The sequence below is a fragment of the Lepus europaeus genome, chromosome 1 (genome assembly GCF_033115175.1).
Source record: "Lepus europaeus isolate LE1 chromosome 1, mLepTim1.pri, whole genome shotgun sequence".
Classification (NCBI taxonomy): domain Eukaryota; kingdom Metazoa; phylum Chordata; class Mammalia; order Lagomorpha; family Leporidae; genus Lepus; species Lepus europaeus.
Genome location: NC_084827.1, coordinates 13,144,268 through 13,163,942, shown reverse-complemented (window position 1 = coordinate 13,163,942; position 19,675 = coordinate 13,144,268). Strand labels below are relative to the sequence as shown.

The window sequence follows — 19,675 nt, the reverse complement described above, 5'->3', positions numbered from 1 at the left end:
GTAATAGGCCAGTTTTGGTGCCAAGGCCTTCATTTATCCAACAGTTTTACTTTTGTTTATGCACCGTCAGTAAAAGTGTCATCACAATCAAAATGTCAAATAACATCTTAATATTACTATGAAAATAGCTTTAACTTCACAAAGCTCTTAAAAAGACATTTACGACCCACTGAGATCCATTGTACTCTGAGAATTCTTAATATAATGAAAGAAAGGTATTCAAAATAAGGGCTCTAGAATGTGGAGTTTTTGGCCTAAAAGAATTAATGATGAAAAACAGTCAATTAAGTCCTTCAAGTAAATATGATAAAAACTAGATGCAGATGTCAAAACTAACCTTGAAAAAAAAGATGTATAATTTAAAAAATATTTACAGTCATATATATATATATATATATATATATAAATAAAACAAGACAGAACGAAGGTGAGGAAACAAACTTCCTAGGTCCTGTCTGACAGTTTTATTAGGAGACAGGTCTGGGGCAGGGCTGTGGCCTGCAGTGCCGGCAAACCATATGGGTGCTGGTTTTTGTCCCGGCTGCATCTCTTCCAATCCAGCTCTCTGTTATGGCCTGGTAAAGTAGTGGAAGACGGCCCAAGTGCTGGGGCCCTTCCCCGTGTGGGAGACCCGGAGGAAGCTCCTGGCTCTTGGCTTCAGATTGGCCCAGCTCCAGGTGTTGCAGCCATTTGGGGAGTGAACCAGCAAATGGAAGACCTCTCTCTCTGCCTCTGCCTCTCAAATAAATAAATCCTTTAAAAAAAAAAAAAAAAAAGAGGTTCACAACTAAGTTTTATAAATGAAAGCCATGAAAAATAAACGATGGCTTATTCTCCACGAAGTATTCTACAGAATTATTTAAAATGAAAACAGTTTATATTCCTTAAATAGTTACTATAAGCCCAGGTACTGTTTTAAGTTTTTTATAGGCATTATGTAATTCATTTAATTATCACAAAAACTTTATAAGGCCAGACTGCTATTTCCATGCAAGGAAACTGAGGTACACTATAGTCAGTATTGTTGACATGTTGAATGACCATGTTATTACGTGAATAAAGCAGGTTATAAACCATGATGAGCAGTATAATCCCAATCACTTTAAAACTTACAAGAGTATGTTTATACAAAATACAAAACTTTAATACACAACAAATTTATTAAGTCATCTTTGGAGAAATGGATTATGAAGATTTCATTTCCTCAATTTCAATGATAACTACATTTTAAAAATAGAACACACATTTTAAAAGTAACAGCAGCACAGATATTTTCATTTTAAAAATCTATTAACAAACCAAATGCTGCTGGTTATTTGTTAACTAAGCAAAACTGAGATTCAAACATATTTTTGATGACATTTAAGTTCTAGTCGATCCAAACGTGACATATAACTTTCCAGACATGGAGAAAAAGAAGCCAATAAAACAAGTCTTTCTAGATAAAGGGAAAAATGAAAGCAAGTCTAAATAAAGTACAAAGTCTAAAAAACAAAAATTGGGCTGGCACTGTGGTGCAGTGGGTTAAAGCCCTGGCCTGAAGCGGCGGCATTCCATATGGGCGCTGGTTCTAATCCCGGCTGTTCCTTTTCTGATCCAGCTCTCTGCTATGGCTTGGGAAAGCAGAAGACGGCCCAAGTCCTTAGGCCCCTGCAGCCATGTGGGTGGCCTGAAAGAAGCTCCTGGTTCTTAGCTTTGGATTGGTGCAGCTCCGGCCATTGCGGTCAACTGGGGAGTGAACCAGTGGATGGAAGACCTCTCTCTGTCTCTACCTCTCTAACTCTGTCTTTCAAATAAATAAAATAAATCTTAAAAAAAAATGTAAATTTACTGATTATTACAGTCAGTGTGGACAGGTTTGCTAAATTTAAAGATGAAAATTAACCTCAAATTTAAGTAAACATCAAAAAGAAAAGTAAACAAATATTCAACTAAAAGCTGATATTTAGACCTTAAAAAACAAAATTATACAAGAAAACACAAAAATATAAAATGGACAAAATATATAAGGCACATACATGTAGCAAACTAAGAAGAGTAAATTGCATACATAGTAGAAATGAAAGCACAAGAAAATAAACAGGAAAAAGATGTTCATTTTACAATTTAAAAATAGGTGAGCTAGTCATGAGTCTATATGAAGAAAACCAAGCAAACACAAAAAGAACACTGTACTGACAGATTATCATCATCTCAGTCTTTGGCAGATAAAGCTATAGCTGGCATGATTAATAATTAATGAAATTTAATATATTTCAAACTTTGTTCTCAATGGATACTACAACTTCTTTTACTGAATATTAAGCAAACTTGATTATAACTTGATTATAACAATGAAAATCTAATTTCAAAGTTAAAATCATAGAACCCATTCTCTAATCCCAATGTAAGGTAACAAATTTTTTTTTTGGACAGGCAGAGTGGACAGTGAGAGACAGAAAGGTCTTCCTTCCGTTGGTTCACCCCCCAAATGGCCACTATGGCCGGCGCGCTGTGCCGATCCGAAGCCAGGAGCCAGGCGCTTCCTCCTGGTCTCCCATTGGGTGCAGGACCCAAGCACTTGGGCCATCCTCCACTGCACTCCCGGGCCGCAGCAGAGAGCTGGACTAGAAGAGGAGCAACCGGGATGGGACTAGAACCCGAAGTGCCGGTGCCGCAAGTGGAGGATTAGCCTAGTGAGCTGCGGCGCCGGCCTAAGATAACAAAATTAACACCAAAAGTTTTAGCACAAACAAAAGATGGAAGGAAAAAAAAATGAGTAACAGAAATACTCACACATAAAAATCATTATTTAATTATCCTACACTATTGATGGGATGAAGAACAGTAGAGGGGCTGGCGCTGTGGCATAGCGGGTAAAGCCGCTGCCTACAGTGCCGGCATCCCATATGGGCGCCAGTTCGAGTCCCGGCTGCTCCACTTCCAATCCAGCTCTCTTCTGTGGCCTGGGAAAGCAGCAGAAGATAGCTCAAGTGCTTGGGCCCCTGAACCTGCATGGGACACCCGGAAGAAGCTCCTGGCTCCTGGCTTCGGAACGGCACAGCTCCGGTTGTTGCGGCCAACTGGGGACTGAACCAGCAGATGGAAGACCCCTCTCTCTTTCTCTCTCTGCCTCTCCTTCTCTCTCTGTGTAACTATGACTTTCAAATAAATAATCTTAAAAAAAAAAAAAAGAATAGTAAAATTATAGGCTACTTTGAACACAGAAGTTAAAATATTAGATTATTATATGAAGTGTTTTAAAAGTTTGTAGCAAATGCAAAAATTCAGAAACTATGCATGGATTTAAAGATGTTTTGTACCTAAATAAACTTATTTTTAAAATTTAATTTCCCAGGGCCAGTGCTGTGGCATAGTGGATAAAGGAGCCACCTGCAGTGCCAGCATCCCATATGGGCACTGGTTTGAGTCCTGGCTGCTCCTCTTCCAATCCAGCTCTCTGCTATGGCCTGGGAAAACAGTGGAAGATGGCCCAAGTCCTTTGCCCCTGCACCCATGTCGGAGACCTGGAAGAAGCTCCTGGCTCCTGACTGAATCTGCACAGCTCTGGCCACTGTGGGCATCTTGGAGTGAACCAGCAGATGGAAGACCTTTCTCTTTGCTTCTGCCTCCCTGTAACACTGCCTTTCAAATAAATAAATAAACCTTTTGAAAAATTTTAATTTCCCATGAACTTTTTGAAGTACTACTGCTTTAAGCACAGAACCAAACTGAAAAGCTTTTTGGTTAATTAATATAAAATTAAATGCTTTTTTTATGCTTTTTAAACAAGACTTCTGCATCATTAGATTTTTGCTACAGCATTTTCAATCTTTTCTTCCCCTAGTCTCTGAACTGGTTAATTTAATATAAATATACAAATAAATGGCACATTTTTAATAGCTTCAGACTTCCTCTTTAACTGTAGAATCTTTTACATGCATCTCAAAAGTGAAGTTGGTGGGTATTATTACAGTATTCTTTACAGATGTCTACACAGGATCAGGATTATTTGAATAATAAACATTGAGATGGGAAAGCATTCTTTATACTATTTCTAAAGGAAAAGGCTATCTGATTCCTGCAGGGAATTTTCTGTGAGGACTTGAGGTGAAGCAAATAATTCTCTTCTATTGACCTCACTGATACAATTGAGTTCTAAGGCAAAAGTACATACTGTACTGTCACAAGAGACCAATGTCCCCAAAAGTAAAGCTACTTAACAAACAGTAGGCTAAATTAGCATATGTGTGACCATTTTGTAGCACAGTATGTAAATTAATACTGGATACCTGACTGGTGGTAGAAAGCAGTAAACCTACTAGATCTACCAAATTTTATACAACTGAGACAATGTCCCCAGTAATTCAGTGAAAGTCAAGCATTTCCTGTCTTTACTTGGAATTCAGAATTCCTTCAGACTGCAGCATTTAAAATTTTCTAAATGGTGGATCTTTTTGAGATAAATGCTATGTTTTCTTCCTTCCTACCTCTGTTTGCCCCCTGTCCTCTGGTCCCCAACCTTCAGAGATGTCCTTACTTTAGAATTTAATTTAGCAAAGAATCATACATTACTGCACTTGTGTCTTAGTGAGTAAAACTGTACCAGAATTATAGTTTAAAACATAATAAATTTCAAATTTAAATTCCACCACTGAAGGGCAAAGCAATAAAAAGGTGAGTGGCAATACTTTAATACTTTACCTAGAACTTCACCACACAGAAAAACAGATGACACGAAAGAAAAATGAAGGCCTGAGAAGTATGAAGTCAACTTATTCTTAATTATCATATAATAACATGATAATACATTCTCATGAAACACTTTAAATATGTTTTGAAGAATAGCTCCTTTTTATTAGTTAAAATTCACAAATGGCTGATCCTGACCATAGCAATCACCCACCCATGTTCCTAATTGGAGGGCATTTTCACTGACAAATTACTGCAAACCATACTTCATTGACGGCGGTAGCTGAGAATACTAGAAAAAAGTTCATAATTAAAAAAACAAAACATATCTGACTTGTTTCAGGTTTACAAAATAAATATTTTGTAAATAATATTTAAGCACAAATATAATAAATAACTGTTGACACATATTTTTATCAGTTAGAAACAACAAAAATTTTTTTTGTTGGAAGCTCATGATTGTTAATTCCACAAATCTTACAGAATATTCATTCTCCCATCAGAAGAGATGCCACAACTAGCACACTACCACTTCTGCTGGTTTTGAAAGCATTCTTTATTGTCCTATACTATGCCTGGGTCTTCCTATCTCCTCCAGACAGAAGCATCCAACTAGTCATATTTGGGTTATGAGCCCATTTCCTGTGTGGGCAGAGGAAAGCAATTTGTTTGCCTTTCTTGGCTTTTGTTGTGGTAAGAGCCAGGCCTTGCCTTTCATCAAGATTCATACCTTATAGAAAGGAACTCCTGAAGCCTAAGAAGGACTTCATGTGCTGGGAAGCCACTCCACCTCCCCTAAAGACAATGCCCCACTATTTCTTAAGATCTGCAGAAGTATGTTTTTTATGGGAGACTTTTCAAATTCTTACATTTGAGAAGTACTACTCAAATATCTAAATGGTAATTACTGATTCATACCTACAAAACACCTTTTTTTTTTAACCAGTCATGAATTTTGAAACTCTTTGAATGTTCAAAACTTAGACATCTTCCACAGAGAAAGATTTGAGTTTCATAAGTCAGTTCTTCAAATTCAAGTTCAACTGCTTTTCAGTTAAGTCAGAAGCCCATAAGCTCTCAAGTTTAAGAAACTCTACAGCAAGGCCGGTGCTATGGGCCCCTGCACCCACGTGGGCAACCCGGAAGAAGTTCCTGGCTCCTGGCTTCGGAGCAGCGCAGCTCCAGCTGCTGCTGCCATCTGGAGAGTGAGCCAGCGGATGGAAGACCTCTCTCTCTGCCTCTCCTTCTCTCTGTGTAACACTGACTTTCAAATAAATAATAATAATACAAATAAATAAAAATTAAAAATAAAAAAACTCTATAGTGGAGTATAACCACTATAAGAAAGCTGTTTTCAAGAAGGTACATTGCCATAAATGAGGCACAAGCAGTCAGAAATGCAGAACAAAGCACACATGAAAAACTTGAAAAATAAGGAGAAAAATCAAGCAGAGTAGAATGAAAAAGAATATTCCAACAGAGGTAATGGCTAATACAAAGTACTTCATTAGGAGACAATCTGGAGTGGTGATGAAAGTATATTCAGGTTCAAGAAAAGTAAATTAAATCCCTAATCCTAATTACCAGTATGATCCTGATCAGGGTCTTTAACATCTAATGTTTCCTTATCTACAGAATAAGAGAGCTGAACTAGCAGAAGTAGTTTTCCTTTAAAGAAACTTATAGTTTGTATTAGTAAATGGAGCTAACATTATTGTCACTCAATAAGCACAATGATATATAGTCTGTCTGTATTAGGTAGGCATTATTAGCATCCTGATTTTTACCAACTTAAGAAATTCAAGTTCTTTGTGGTTCACCAACTCACTCCAAGTGATCCAGTTAGCAAAAGGGCCAGAGCTGGAAAGTCTAATTCCAAAGCCAACACTATGGTTTTGCCATTAGGGCAATTCCACATTCCTACTGGACAGCACTATAAAGAGCTTCCAATTTACTACGGATAGTGTTTATTACAACTTTGTTTTCTGATACCAAAAATTTTCCTATGGCTGAGTTCAGACCTAAGTAAAAAAAAGTTCATTATTTTATGTATGCCAAACTGAAAACTTTGCAAAATATATACATGTTGAATAAGAGAAAAGCAAATAAAATTTAAACTTTTCTTGAAGTTCAAGACTACACTTATAGGGGCCGGCGCTATGGCATAGCGGGTTAACACCCTGGCCTGAAGCGCTGGCATCCCATATGGGCGCTGGTTCCAGTCCCGGCTGCTCCAGTTCTGATCCAGCTCTCTGCTATGGCCTGGGATAGCAGAAGATGGCCCAAGTCCTTAGGACCCTGCACCCACGTGGGAGTCCGGAAGAGGCTCCTGGCTCCTGGCTTCAGATCGGTGCAGCTTCAGCCGTTGCGGCTATCTGGGGAGTGAACCAGCGCATGGAAGACCTCTCTGTCTCCACCTCTCTCTGTAACTCTTTCAAATAAATAAAATCTTAAAAAAAAAAAAAGAAGACTATACTTATATGTATTAATTATTGTTTAGGTCTTTGAAACTTTAGGTACTCTCTGCTCTTCATATTCTTGGGTCAGCTTCTTCTATTTTGGTCTCTTTTCACTGTTTTCAGTAATCACAGCTCCTGCCCACCCTGGCAATTTTCAGCCAACTGAAAAAACACCCATACAGCAAAGCAAGTTTCCAAGCTTATTGGAATATATACACAGTAAAGATACAGTTGCAAAAGATTACTTTCTGTCATATTGCTTATTACAATGTGGTTTCTGTTGTAATACCACAAAGTAATCTGATTTGATTAAACAATTTTACTGTTTCAGGCACTCTGATACATAACATTCCCACACTGTATCATATCCTCCTATCCTAAAATATTTAATTGTAAGAATTAGTTTCTAAGGCATAATGTTCTTCAGTTCACACAATCTCAACATTTCAGAGAAAACAATGTTTAATGTTTATTAAGACATAGGGGCTAAGTGTGAGGTAGGTTCAAATCAGCTTCACATTCTCCCCAGAGTGACAGGAAAAAAAAAAAAAAGACTTTAAAGGTTCCCTAAATTCTGCAGTGAATGTAAGAAGAAAAGTAGTTCTTTCCCATCCTAAAACATATAAAGCTATAAATCATTAAACTAGCTTAGTATAGATAGAAAAAGAGAAAGAAATCCAAACACATATTGGAATTGTTTATGATAAGGATAGTTCAGAACAGAATTGTTTATGATAATGATGGTAGTTCAGATTGGTGGGTAAAGATGAATTAATATAATAAATGTTAAAGGAACTGCCAAAAAGACAAACTATATTCCTATCTCATGTCTTACTTCAAAATAAATGACAAAAGGTCAAATGTCTTAAAATGCAATAAATGGGATGAAAAAACTCTAGAAAACCAAGATCATCTATTATTTTATAGAGGAAAACAAAGAGGTCTCTGCATATAGGACAACATACCCAAGACAAAGGAAGAAAAAGTGATATGTTTAACCACATAAAAATAAAAACTATTGTAGGACAAAATAATGTCAACAGATAAACTGGGAATGATAATTATGAAACCTATCATTAAAAATACCCAACTTACAAAAAGCTCATACATATTAGTAAGAAACAGATCAACTACTTAACAGAAAAATTAACAAGAGACATAGAGAAGAAATCTGAGGGAAAAACTACAAATGCTAATGAAGTTCTGCTAAGATATTCATTCAATCTCCTCTTTAAAGAAATGCAAATATCACTTTTCAAATGCCTGCTGATGTCCAGTACCATCACTGGTGTGAGGGGACCATCAGTCTCACATGCAGCTGCCACTGATGTGCGTCTGGACATTTATCAGGAGGGTAATGCAGACAGATTCAAAATCTGTCAAGGCATATATACAGAGGTGATCACTAAAATGCTGCTTATTTGCAAAAATAAACTGGAAACAAAATATTTATCATAGAGGATTAAAAATGTATAGTATATTCATAAAGTAGAATATCATGCACCACTTAAAAGGAGGATTAATTAATTACAATGTACATTGTGCAAGAAATTAAGGAATTTTAAAAAGCAAAGTACAGAAGTATTTAAAGATTTTTTTAAAGGGGGGAAACAGATGAATAAGTAAATTTCCAATATTTTTTTGAAATTAATTATGTTAACCTGTGAAGAATAATTAACTGTGTTCACAGAGATTGGGGAAGGGAGACCTTCATCTTTTGGCCCTAATTGTTGCATTTTTTAAAAATTTATTTGAAATTCAGAGTTACAGAGAGAGGGAGAGACACAGAGAGAGAGAGATCTTTCATTGCTGGTTCACTCTCCAGATGACTGCAATGACCAGGGCTGGGCTAGTCGGAAGCCAGGTTACCCACATTGGTAGCAGGGACCCAAGCACATGTGCCATCCTCCACTGCTTTCCCAGACCATCAGGCAGGAATAATACTGGCACCCACATGGGATGCTATACCACAAGGCCAGTCCCTAGCATTTTCTAATTTGCACCTAAATTATTTTGATTTTACTTTTTAAAGTTAATGAGCTTTACCTATGTAGTAGAATTAGGGTTTATTTTTCATCTTTGTACTTTTCTGTCTTCTTTATACTTTTCCATTTTAAAGAAAACCCATCTGGGTGGGGGACTAGGCATGGGATACTCTGTTTCACTGCACTGTGTTCAATGGCCTTATTTTTAAAATAGGCAGATATTACTTCTGTAATTTAAAACAGTTCTAATTCATTAAACTTTTAAATTATGTGCACTAATGGATAATGTTTAAAGCTCTATAAGAAAAACACTATATGACAACATGCCTGTGTCCCACAAACAGATCCTCCTATATTTTATAGTTAAATAAAAAAGGCTTGAAAGCCTAGTAGAGAGAAAGATGCCTATATTGTACTAAACTTTTTACATCTATTAAGGGCACCTATATCTTACAGCAGCTGACACTTGTTCTGTCTGGGCTACCTGCCCTGCCTTGGAAAAAAGCAAAACAAAGTGATAAATTTTTATAAGAAAAAACCTAGAAGAAAATAATAACAAAAATAAAAAAAGCTGCCTAAAATCAATAAACAGAAGATAGACTGAATCAGGCTCTGTTTAAATTGGCTATTTTATTGGAAGAGTAAAAAGTGATCCCAACAAGCCTTGCAATTTCTATAAGATTAGAGTTGATATCTTTTTCAAGTTCAACAGATCCTATCTCTAACAAGGTGCACAACTGTTGCTTTTCAAACCTATTAGAGTGTCAGAGGCAGATGTAATTAGAATGGGTTGGAGAGGGAAAGGAAACCACAGAGAAAGGGAAGTTAGAGACCTGAAGATAGTATTTCACAGCAAGTGAAACAGAAGTACATGTAAACAAGAGAGACCTGCTGGAGATTAGAAGGAACTATTTATCAATGTAACTCACAAGTATTCAACTGAAAGAGCACTGGATCCTCAAAATCAATCACAAAGCTCTCTTCTTACTGGTCTCAATGGGTAACTACCAACCTAATGCGACTATTTTTAAGATGTAGGTACTCAATAACGTGGTACTCTAGTTTACCTGGCCTTACTGCAAACTGGAGGTCAAGAGTATGAGAAGTGGTAGACAGTGAGCAGCTTTCAAACTCCATTAGAATCCAAGGAACTGGGTTCAAAGCCTGGGTTCACCCTCAAGAGCCGGATGAACTTCAGCAAGTTATTTAATCTTTATCTTTGTATTCATTTCTAAAATCTGTAAAATGAGGTTAACAATACTAAAAATTATACTCACAAGCTGATGTGATAATTAAATACCTGTGTACTGAATCACAAAACTCAATTATATAAAAGCATAAGTACATACTTTTTAAAAAGTGTTGTTTAAAAACTGTCTTAAGGGGCTGGTGCTGTGGCATAGTGGCTAAAGCCGCTGCCTGCAGTGCCAGCGTGCAATATGGGCGCCGGTTCGAGTCTCGGCTGCTCCACTTCCAATCAAGCTCTCTGGTATGGCCTGGGCGAAAGCAGTAGAAGATGGCCCAATTCCTTGGACTCCCGCACCAGAAGCTCCTGGCTTCTGGCTTCAGATTGGCGCAGCTCTGGCCGTTGTGGCCAACTGAGGAGTGAGCCAGTGGATGGACCTCTATCTCTTTCTGCCTCTCCTTCTCTCTCTATACTCTGACTTCAAATTAATAAATAAATCTTAAAAAAACTGTCTGAAAAGAAATCTCAGAAATTTAATTAGTAAGACACAATTTAAATTTTTCTGGACTGTGTAGGATCATAATTATGAATATCAATTCTAACATTTGATTATAAGTAAAAAGAAGTCTCCACAAACTATCAAACATTCTCTTTACATACATACTTTGAGCCAAGATAGCCTCTGGCAAGAATTTAAGTTTACAGAGATGCTGGTCTCTATGCTGATTATTTTCAAATTGTTACATTAAAAATTTTTTTAAATTATAGCTATTTTCTTATTTTCATTCATAGTCTGAGCTAATTTGTTGTTCCTATCTCTTGTAAGGCCCTCTTTCATTTTCCTAATGTGTCAATTCTAAGCTTTTGTAAGCTAAGAAATAAAACAACTATTTCATACACATGGATACTGGGGAAAAAAGTATATATACTATTATATATATATAAAATATACATATATACAAAATACATATATTATATACACACATGTATAATATATATCTGTATGTATACATTAACCAGTCAGTGGTAATTTATTATAACTAGTGAAGTTTACTGAAATAAATGCAGAATAAGAATTTCTCACTAGGAACATATGATTTTAATAAATTTCCTTGGCATTATGCAGGAGATACAATGTGGAAAAAGAATACAGTATCTACCCTGCAGAAGCTCAGAGTCTAATGAAAGACAGATACGGATACAAAACCACAGCAATTTGATAAGCAAAACAGTAAAAAAAGCAGAGGTTTATGTTTCTGAAAGTGGTGGTATTTAAACAGTTTGCCAGCTTGGAGGCTGGGGACTGAGATGGGCGGACCTGGTCAAGAAGGATGAAAGAGCACATGGCAGGATCCGGAGCAGGAGGCTTGCAGAGGCAAGTTTAGAGAGTGTAGGCGAGGACCAGATCATAATGGCCCAGCACACCAAACTGACCAAGAGTTGGCTCTTTTCTCCCAAGTCCAGAGGAATCACAAAAAGGAGGTTGGCTGAAAAAGCCAATATGTTTAGATTCACATTAGAGAGATCCCTGCAGTGGTGTTGTGTAAACTGACTAGTAGGGGGGTGGGGGTGGGGCAACCACAAAGTCTCAAAGTGTTCTCCTTTAGGTCTGTGTACAGATGCTCCAGCTGCCTAAGCACTGCATTCAGCTTCTCTGGTATCATTCCAGGCCTGGTAAAGTGCTTGGGATCAAAACTGCACCCCCCCCCCCCCCAAAAAAAAAAAGTGGGTGAACTCATAAACTGTGGCTTAAGGTTAGTCAAGAAGCCAAAATGCACTAGTGAAAGACTTTTTAAAATTGCCTCAACTATCATTTTAATGTTTAATATAGAGTAACCTAACTTTTTTCCTGTATATTGCTTTTTCCTTATAGAAACATGCAATTTTCAGTGGTCTGGGAATTCTGAACTGACTCTTCAGAGTTCAAAAACTCACTTAACATCAACAATTTATGGCTATCCATACTACAATTTCTGTAGAGAAGTCAGAAGCAAGTAAAAACATACAATTACCGATTTTTTAAAAGAAAAACATTAAAATGCTTCTCCTACAAGAACATTCGTATATGTTAACAATGAGAGATTTTCATAAAGTTACTAAATAGATTATTTTAAAAAGGCTTCTAAGAATGAAAACTAGACAAGTTCAAATGTTTCTTTAGTGCTCTCTCTGTATACACCAACTCAGATAAATGCACCTAAACTCAGAAAATAACGCTCCTAAATTGCTGGATGAAAAAGATGAGTTAATGAACAAGTACAGAAGAGGCAGCTGAGCAGAAGAGGCTGTAATAAGGACTTGGGAGTGTAAAAAGGCAAAATAAAGGAGTTCATCAATAAGAAACTGGAGGGTCAGGTGTTTTTTGTTTTGGTTATTGTTCTCATTAACAAAGTAAAAGATATTTTAAGAGAACCATGTTACTCAGTGAAAACTAAGAAAGGCAAAAATTCAATGGTCTGTAAGTAGGATTACATTACAGTCAAACCCTTTTGGATAACCCGGTATTCAATACTTTTGTACATCCTCCCTCTCACACATTATGACAGTAAGTGGTATGGTAGTAATTAGGGGAGAATCAAACTTAACACAGTAACCTAATTTCAAAGCCACCTGAAAATAAATTAAATTAATGCATCCTTATTGGCATATATTCTTACAACAATCTTTTCATGTGATTGAGAACTCCTTGGGCACAAATTATTGGCCTGGATGTGGAACTTGGGGATGTCCTACCATAAATCTCGTTTTTTTTTTATGCTTTCACAACTATGTTTTAGATTGAGAGAGACTGTATGGCATAACTAAAATGTCTCTGCTCTGAAGTGAGCACTTCTAGGTTCACCATTTTGTAAAATCAGTATCTGTATAAGACTAATGATAGGACTTACCTTGCAATATTTGCAAAGATAACATATGTATCACGAAGACTGTATATCAAGTGTGTTACTTTTAGTACTTAACAACTTTCTGAATTTCAAATAACCTGGGTTCCGCCTTGACGAGAAAACCAAAGCCTACTCATTTCCAGAATACAATGTCCCACCACTGGTCAGGCTACCACGGATTGCAGTTCCACATAATTTCTTTTCGTCAACCTTTCATTGAAACAGCCAATAATTCAGATCTCAGTGAGAAACCACTAGCTGAGAAGACAGTGACCAGAAGGCAACCTGTCCTAAAAATCCACTGCAAGTAACAAGTTAAGCACAAAATCTAAGTTGTAAGGGTACAGAATACAGTACAGCAATCAGCAGCTTGCCTTGCGCAACCCTCCAAGTTTTAAGAAACTCCTGCTTCTGCTTACTTGCTTCCTAACACAGATCTCCAAGGCGGCACACCACTGGTCACACCTTTGAACAATTAAAGTCTACAATTGGTTCTCCCATGTTCCAGAAGGTGAGCAAGATGCCCTGCGCAGCGTCACAAAACCAGACTTTCATTTTGCAAGACTTTTTTGTTGGGTGAGCACCATACTAAAATCACTTGTAAGTTCCCTCCTACAAAAGGTGAGGTCCCGCAGTCTCATTACGGATCCGGTTTTATGGTCGGGGCTTGGGTTTTGAGTTCGGCTCTCCTAATCATGGTTTCGCCCTCGAGTACACTGTAACCAAACTGCATCATTACGCATGTAAGCATTTCGGAGGGAACTGGCGAGAGGATGAACTTAACGCGCTTGTCTGACAACCACTCCTGTTTCTTTAACACTCCAGATGTCAACTGACAGCCTTCCCACTTGAGGCAAAGATGCATCTGTTGTGGCGAGGGGAGAGGAAAAGGCCACACCCTGACTCAAGGCTCCACAACCAAGTGACACCAAGTTTCAGAATTTTAACTACTGCTATTTTCGGTACCCTTTTTCACGGTCGATGGCTTTTTAAAATTCACGCCAGGCCCAGAGTTAAAGAAAACGTTACTCTGAGCGACGGGCAAGTCCGAGACGGAGAAGCACCCCCCACTCAAAGACAGAGTTAAGCAGCCAGCGCAGAGGAGAGCCGGCCCCAGGTGCTCAGCGCTCAGGGGCCCGTGACCACTCCTGCCCTGCCCCGAGGGCCCAGGCAGCAGCGGACACAGCAGAGACCTGACACAGCGGGCCACCCGCCACCTGGACTCCCCGGCCCCTCCGTGCCACCTCCGCGCGCCCCCACCAGCCCGGCTCCCATCGGCGGCGCTGCCTCATCACCTCCATCCCACCTCCGTCCCCTCGCCCACCCCCTCACGCCCGCTCACCTTGGCCACGTAGTCCTTCACCTCGTCCAAGTCCCCGTTCTTCAGGGCCCACATGAACTCCTTGTCGCACATCGCTGCAGCGGGGCGGGCCGCTTGGTCCGGCACTAGACGAGGCGGCGGCGGCGGCGGCGGCGGCGGCAGCCAGCGGATACCGCCCGGCGGGGGTGACGCGGGGCCGCACGAAGCCGGAGAGGAGACGAGCAGGCGGCTTAGGCTGCCAGGCGGGCGAGGCAGTTGGCTGCGACGACCGTTGGGGCGGGAGAATGAACTTTTGCGGCCACCAGGCCCAGCGGAGCAGGTTCCGCCTGGCCGAGAGAAGCTGGAGCGCTAGCACTTCCGGTTCACTCCCCGCTAGGACCCTCCCCTAACTTCCTCTTCCTCTTCCCCTCCCCGGAACTGCCCTCTGTGGACCCCGCCCATGCGCCGCGGCGCGAGCCACACTAGTGCGCAGGCGCAGTGGCTAGGTGGCCCTCGCCTAGCTGGGAGGGAGGAGCTGGAGAGGGGTTCCCGGGGTTGGGAGGCTGGGTGCAGGGGTACGGGGAGCTGCGGGCAGAAGAGCCGGTGGGGGAGGGTAGAGCGGGCCAGACAGGAATAGGAGATTTCTGCACCCGGTAAACGGGAAGAACTTTTTTAAATCTTGGAGGGCCTCTTGCCTTCTAAAGATGTCAAGTTCAGGCGATTTGATTTTTGATGTGGGTTTCTCCCTTCTCTCCCCTCCCTCCCGTCCTCCCTCCTGCCCTCTCCCCCTCTCTCCCTCCTGTCCTTCTTGCCTCCTTTCCTCCCTCCCATCTTCCTCCCCTTCCTCCCTTCCCTCTCCCTCCTTCCTCCCTCCTCTCCTCTCCTCCCTCTCTCCTCTCCTCCCTCCCTCCATCCCTCCCTCCCATCTTCCTCCCCTTCCTCCCTTCCCTCTTCCTCCTCCCTCCTGCCCTCTCCCCCTCTCTCCCTCCTGCCCTTCCTGCCTCCCTTCCTTCCTCCCCTTCCTCCCTTCCCTCTCCCTCCTCCCTCCCTCCTCTCCTCCCTCTCTCCTCTCCTTCCTGCCTCCCTTCCTCCCTCCCATCTTCCTCCCCTTCCTCCCTTCCCTCTCCCTCCTCCCTCCCTCCATCCCTTCCTCCCATCTTCCTCCCTTCTTTGCCCCCTTTCTTTCCTCTTCCTCTTCCTCCCTTCCCTCCTCCTGCTGTCCCTCCTTCCTGCCCTTTTTTGCTTGGGCGCCCACTACATGTCAGATTCACTATGCACAGAGACCATGGTAAAAAGCAGTGGCATAAATCAATTCCTGCCTTAAGGAAATCTTCAATACTTAGGAAAACAACATGAATATAGTATGTTAATATGCATAATTTTCTGAGGAGAGGGAAATAGTTAACTCCTCTTCCTGACCAACAAATGATGCCCAGGACTAGGTATTCCGGCTGATGCCACAAGTGTAGCAGACTTAACTGTCTTGTACAATTTGTGTTTTACAGCTTCTGTGCTTGTTTCTAATGGTTTGAAGCTTCAGGACTGTTCTAGTGAAACCTGTTCTTCCTAGGGTTTGTATGTGATTACCTCAAGGCACAGCCCTGGCTGACTCAGACGTGCACACGTGAACACTGAGATGCAACCAGAACTCTTATGGGGACTATTATGTATATAAAAATCAAGTCTATTATTTATACCACACAAAACAAATATGCCAAGCTACTCTACTGCTGTTGCCACATAGTGTGGGCGTTCAGAACACAGCCTGTGGAGCCAGACGGCTTATGAATACAGGACCCACCCTCACCAATTTTGTGTTATCTGGAGAAGTTTACTTAATCCCCCTCTACTTCAGTGTTCCACATGTGTAAAATATGGATTTGTGTAAAATACGGTAATTTGTTGGGGGAGCTATTATTTAGAAATAACAGAAGTTTCAAAGAAAAACATACAAATATTTAACATCTGGCTAGATTCTTACTCTGTTAATTTTGCTGCCTAACAATTAGAAATACGAATCCACATCCCCAGTGATGATACATTTCTGGAAACAAATCTTAAGGAGGAATATATTAAGGAAATCCCAGAGTCTCCATCTCTTCTCTAACTCTCACACCCACCTATGTGATTTCTGAATCACACTTTGATGGCTCTTGATTTATATCTCCGACTTAGAATTCTCATATGCAATCCACATTAGATTTAGTTTTACCCATTTGAATGTCTCACACTTAACACATCTCACGTAGTACTGGGTCTCCTGTAGATTCTAAACGTAGTTGTCTGTTGTGTTTCTCTGTCTCTGTAAGTGATGCTGCCAACAACCACTCTGTGAATAAAAACAGAAACAAAGGAGTCATGATAATGCTTCCCAATCCAAGACTTTGTTTTTTTTTTTTTTTAAAGATTTATGTATTCACTTGAGAGAGAGTGAGAGAGAGACAAAGAGGGATAAAACCTTCCATCTGGTTCACTCTTTTTTCTTTTTTAAAAAGATTTATTTATTTACTCGAAAGGCAGAAATACAGAGAGAGAGAGAGAGAGACCTTCCATCCACTGGTTCACTTTCCAAATAGCTGCAATGGCCCAGGCTAGGACAGGCTGCAGCCAGGAGTCAGGAGCTTCTTCCAAGTCTCTCACATGGATGCAGGGTCCCAAGCACCTGGGCCATCCTCTGCTGCTTTCTCAGGTGCATTAGCAGGGAGCTGGATCAGAAGTGGAGCAGCCAGGTCCCCAACTGGTGTTCATATGGAATGCTGGCACTGCAGGCAGAGGCTTAACCTTCTATGCCAGAGTGCTGGCCCCTGATTCACTCCTTAAATGGCTGCAGAAGCCAGGCCTGAGCCAGTCTGAAGCCAGGACCCTATAACTTTGTCTTGGTTTCCCACGTGGTGGAAGGGGTCCAAGCATTTCAGCCATCTTCTGCTGCCTTCCCAGGTGCACTAGTAGGAAGTGAGATTGGAAGTGGAGTAGGTGGGACATGAACTGCTGTTTCAATACATGATGCAAGTGGTGGCTTAACCCACAGTGTTACAGTGCCAGCCCCCCAAGTTTCCTTTCTAATTGAATTTATCCTCAAGTCTATTGAAAGTATTTCAAATTTGTTCTTTTTGCCGTCTTCACTACTGCCCCCTTTCTGTGCCATTCCAAAAGCCGCTATCATCTCTGAGCTGCTTCAATCCTAATTATTTTGGCCTGCAGGACTCTCTGTGATCTGACCTTTGAAAACCTCTCCTCTCCTGCTCTTTGGTTCTCCCACCCATTCCATTATTTCTTTGATTTCTATGTATCTCATCTCTGTTTAAGGAAAAACCAAGCTTATTCCACTTAAGGCCTTTATGCTTATTGTTTCCTGTCTGGGGTCTTGATGAAAATGTTACATCTACCTCCTAGGCCATCCACCTCACTTCAAATAAGGCCCCTAATTACTTCATCATATAACACAGTTTCTTTTCCCCTTTCATAGAACAAATATTATCACAAATATTTTCATTATTTTTTAATTTACCTATTTTGGAAGGTATTCATGATGATCAACAAGTATTTCCTTTTGTCTGCAATTCTGAACACAAGAGGCAATCTCTCTCCCTGGTATCCTTGTGGTTGGGTAATGTCACATAACTAATATTGGCCTATTAGTTATGAGCACTAGTAATGTGTATCATTCTCATGCTCATCAATTCAAGATCCTTCAGAGTTAATTTTTCTGTCCTGCTACAGCAACCAGCAACATTCAAGATAGCTAATACACAATCAGTCTGGGCTCCTGATAGACTACAATGAGCAGGGCACCTCCTGCCCTCCACTCTCCCAATCCCCAATCCCATCACAGGTGCACAGTATGAATATGAATGAAACGTTCATTGTTTTAAGCCTCTGGGATTTTGGTGTTCATCCCTAGTGCAATCCTGAACCACACTTGACTAATACAGAAATTGTTTCTAGAATGGTGATGTTACTACAACAAAAATTTGAAATACGGAAGATATTAGCTTTGGGGGCTAGTTTGAATACAACAAAGGAAGTGATAGGAGAAAACATAAGGGAGGTGGTGACTCACATACATCAGAATGAAACTTCTGTGATAGTATGGTGAGGCATGGAAGGCAGGTAATGTCCTCTATGAACGGGTAGCTGTGGTGGAAAATGGAAAGCTACTGGGATGTGTTGGTGACTACTGATTACATAAAGTAGTACAGGAAAAGATGAGTTCAGAAAGTAATTGCCCAGTTTGCAATTAGGAATGAAAGGAATCACTGGGAGTGAAATATGGACTCTTGAACAGTCAGAAGGTAGTGACTTTCATTTTTAATCATTAAAAAACAAAATTAAGGGATGAGCATTTGGTGTGTGGCTAAAATCGCACTTGGGATGCCCACATTCCATATCAGAGTGCTGGGGTTCAAGTCTTGGCTCTGCTCCTGATTCCAGCTTTCTGCTAATATGCACTCTGGTAATGGGTCAAAAGTATTTGGGTCCCTGGCACTCATGTGGGAGAGCTGGACTGAGTTCCAGCCTTCTTCTTTGGCCTGGCCCAACCCTGGCTGTTCCAGGCATTTTGGAAAGTGAACCAGAAAGTGGGAGATCTGTCTGTCCCCATCCCCATTCTCACCTTTCAAATGAATAAAATAAATAACAGAAAGAATCTGTAAAAAATAAAGCTGAGGTGAGTAACAAAGGCTGACTAGAACTCAATCTTGTGACATCAATAAAGTCAAAAATATGACTCTCAGACCCATTACTCAAATTTCCAAAGACGTTAAAGTGGTACTCAGGGAACAAAATGGGACAGTTCTCTTTTCTTTTCTTTTCTTTGACAGATAGACAGTGAGAGAGAGAGACAGAGAGAAAGGTCTTCCTTCCTTCCATTGGTTCACCCCCCAAATGGCCGCTATGGCTGGAGCTATGCCGATCAGAAGTCAGGAGCCAGGTGCTTCCTCCTGGTCTCCCATGTTGGTGCAGGGCCCAAGCACTTGGGCCATCCTCCACTGCACTCCCAGGCCACAGCAGAGAGCTGGACTGGAAGAGGAGCAACTGGAACTAGAACCCGGTGCCCACTTGGGATGCCGGCACCACAGGCGGAGGATTAACCAAGTGAGCCACAGCACCAACCTCAGAACGGTTCTTGCTACAAGGAAGTCTCACAGGCTCAAACTATCCTCAAGAAAGAAAGAAAAAATGAAAACCAT

The 19,675-nt window shown here is 40.6% G+C and overlaps 1 protein-coding gene across 1 annotated transcript in view; it reads right to left on the bottom strand.

Annotated features, from left to right (window-relative positions):
• MTPN (myotrophin) overlaps nucleotides 1–14,872 on the bottom strand; it is a 55,475-nt gene extending 40,603 nt beyond the window's left edge. Inside the window, exon 1 of the mRNA XM_062195084.1 lies at nucleotides 14,529–14,872. Coding sequence (XP_062051068.1) covers nucleotides 14,529–14,600 — 72 coding nt within the window. The 5' untranslated portion in view covers nucleotides 14,601–14,872. The remainder of the gene's footprint in view (nucleotides 1–14,528) is intronic.
• Nucleotides 14,873–19,675: the final 4,803 nt, after the last annotated feature.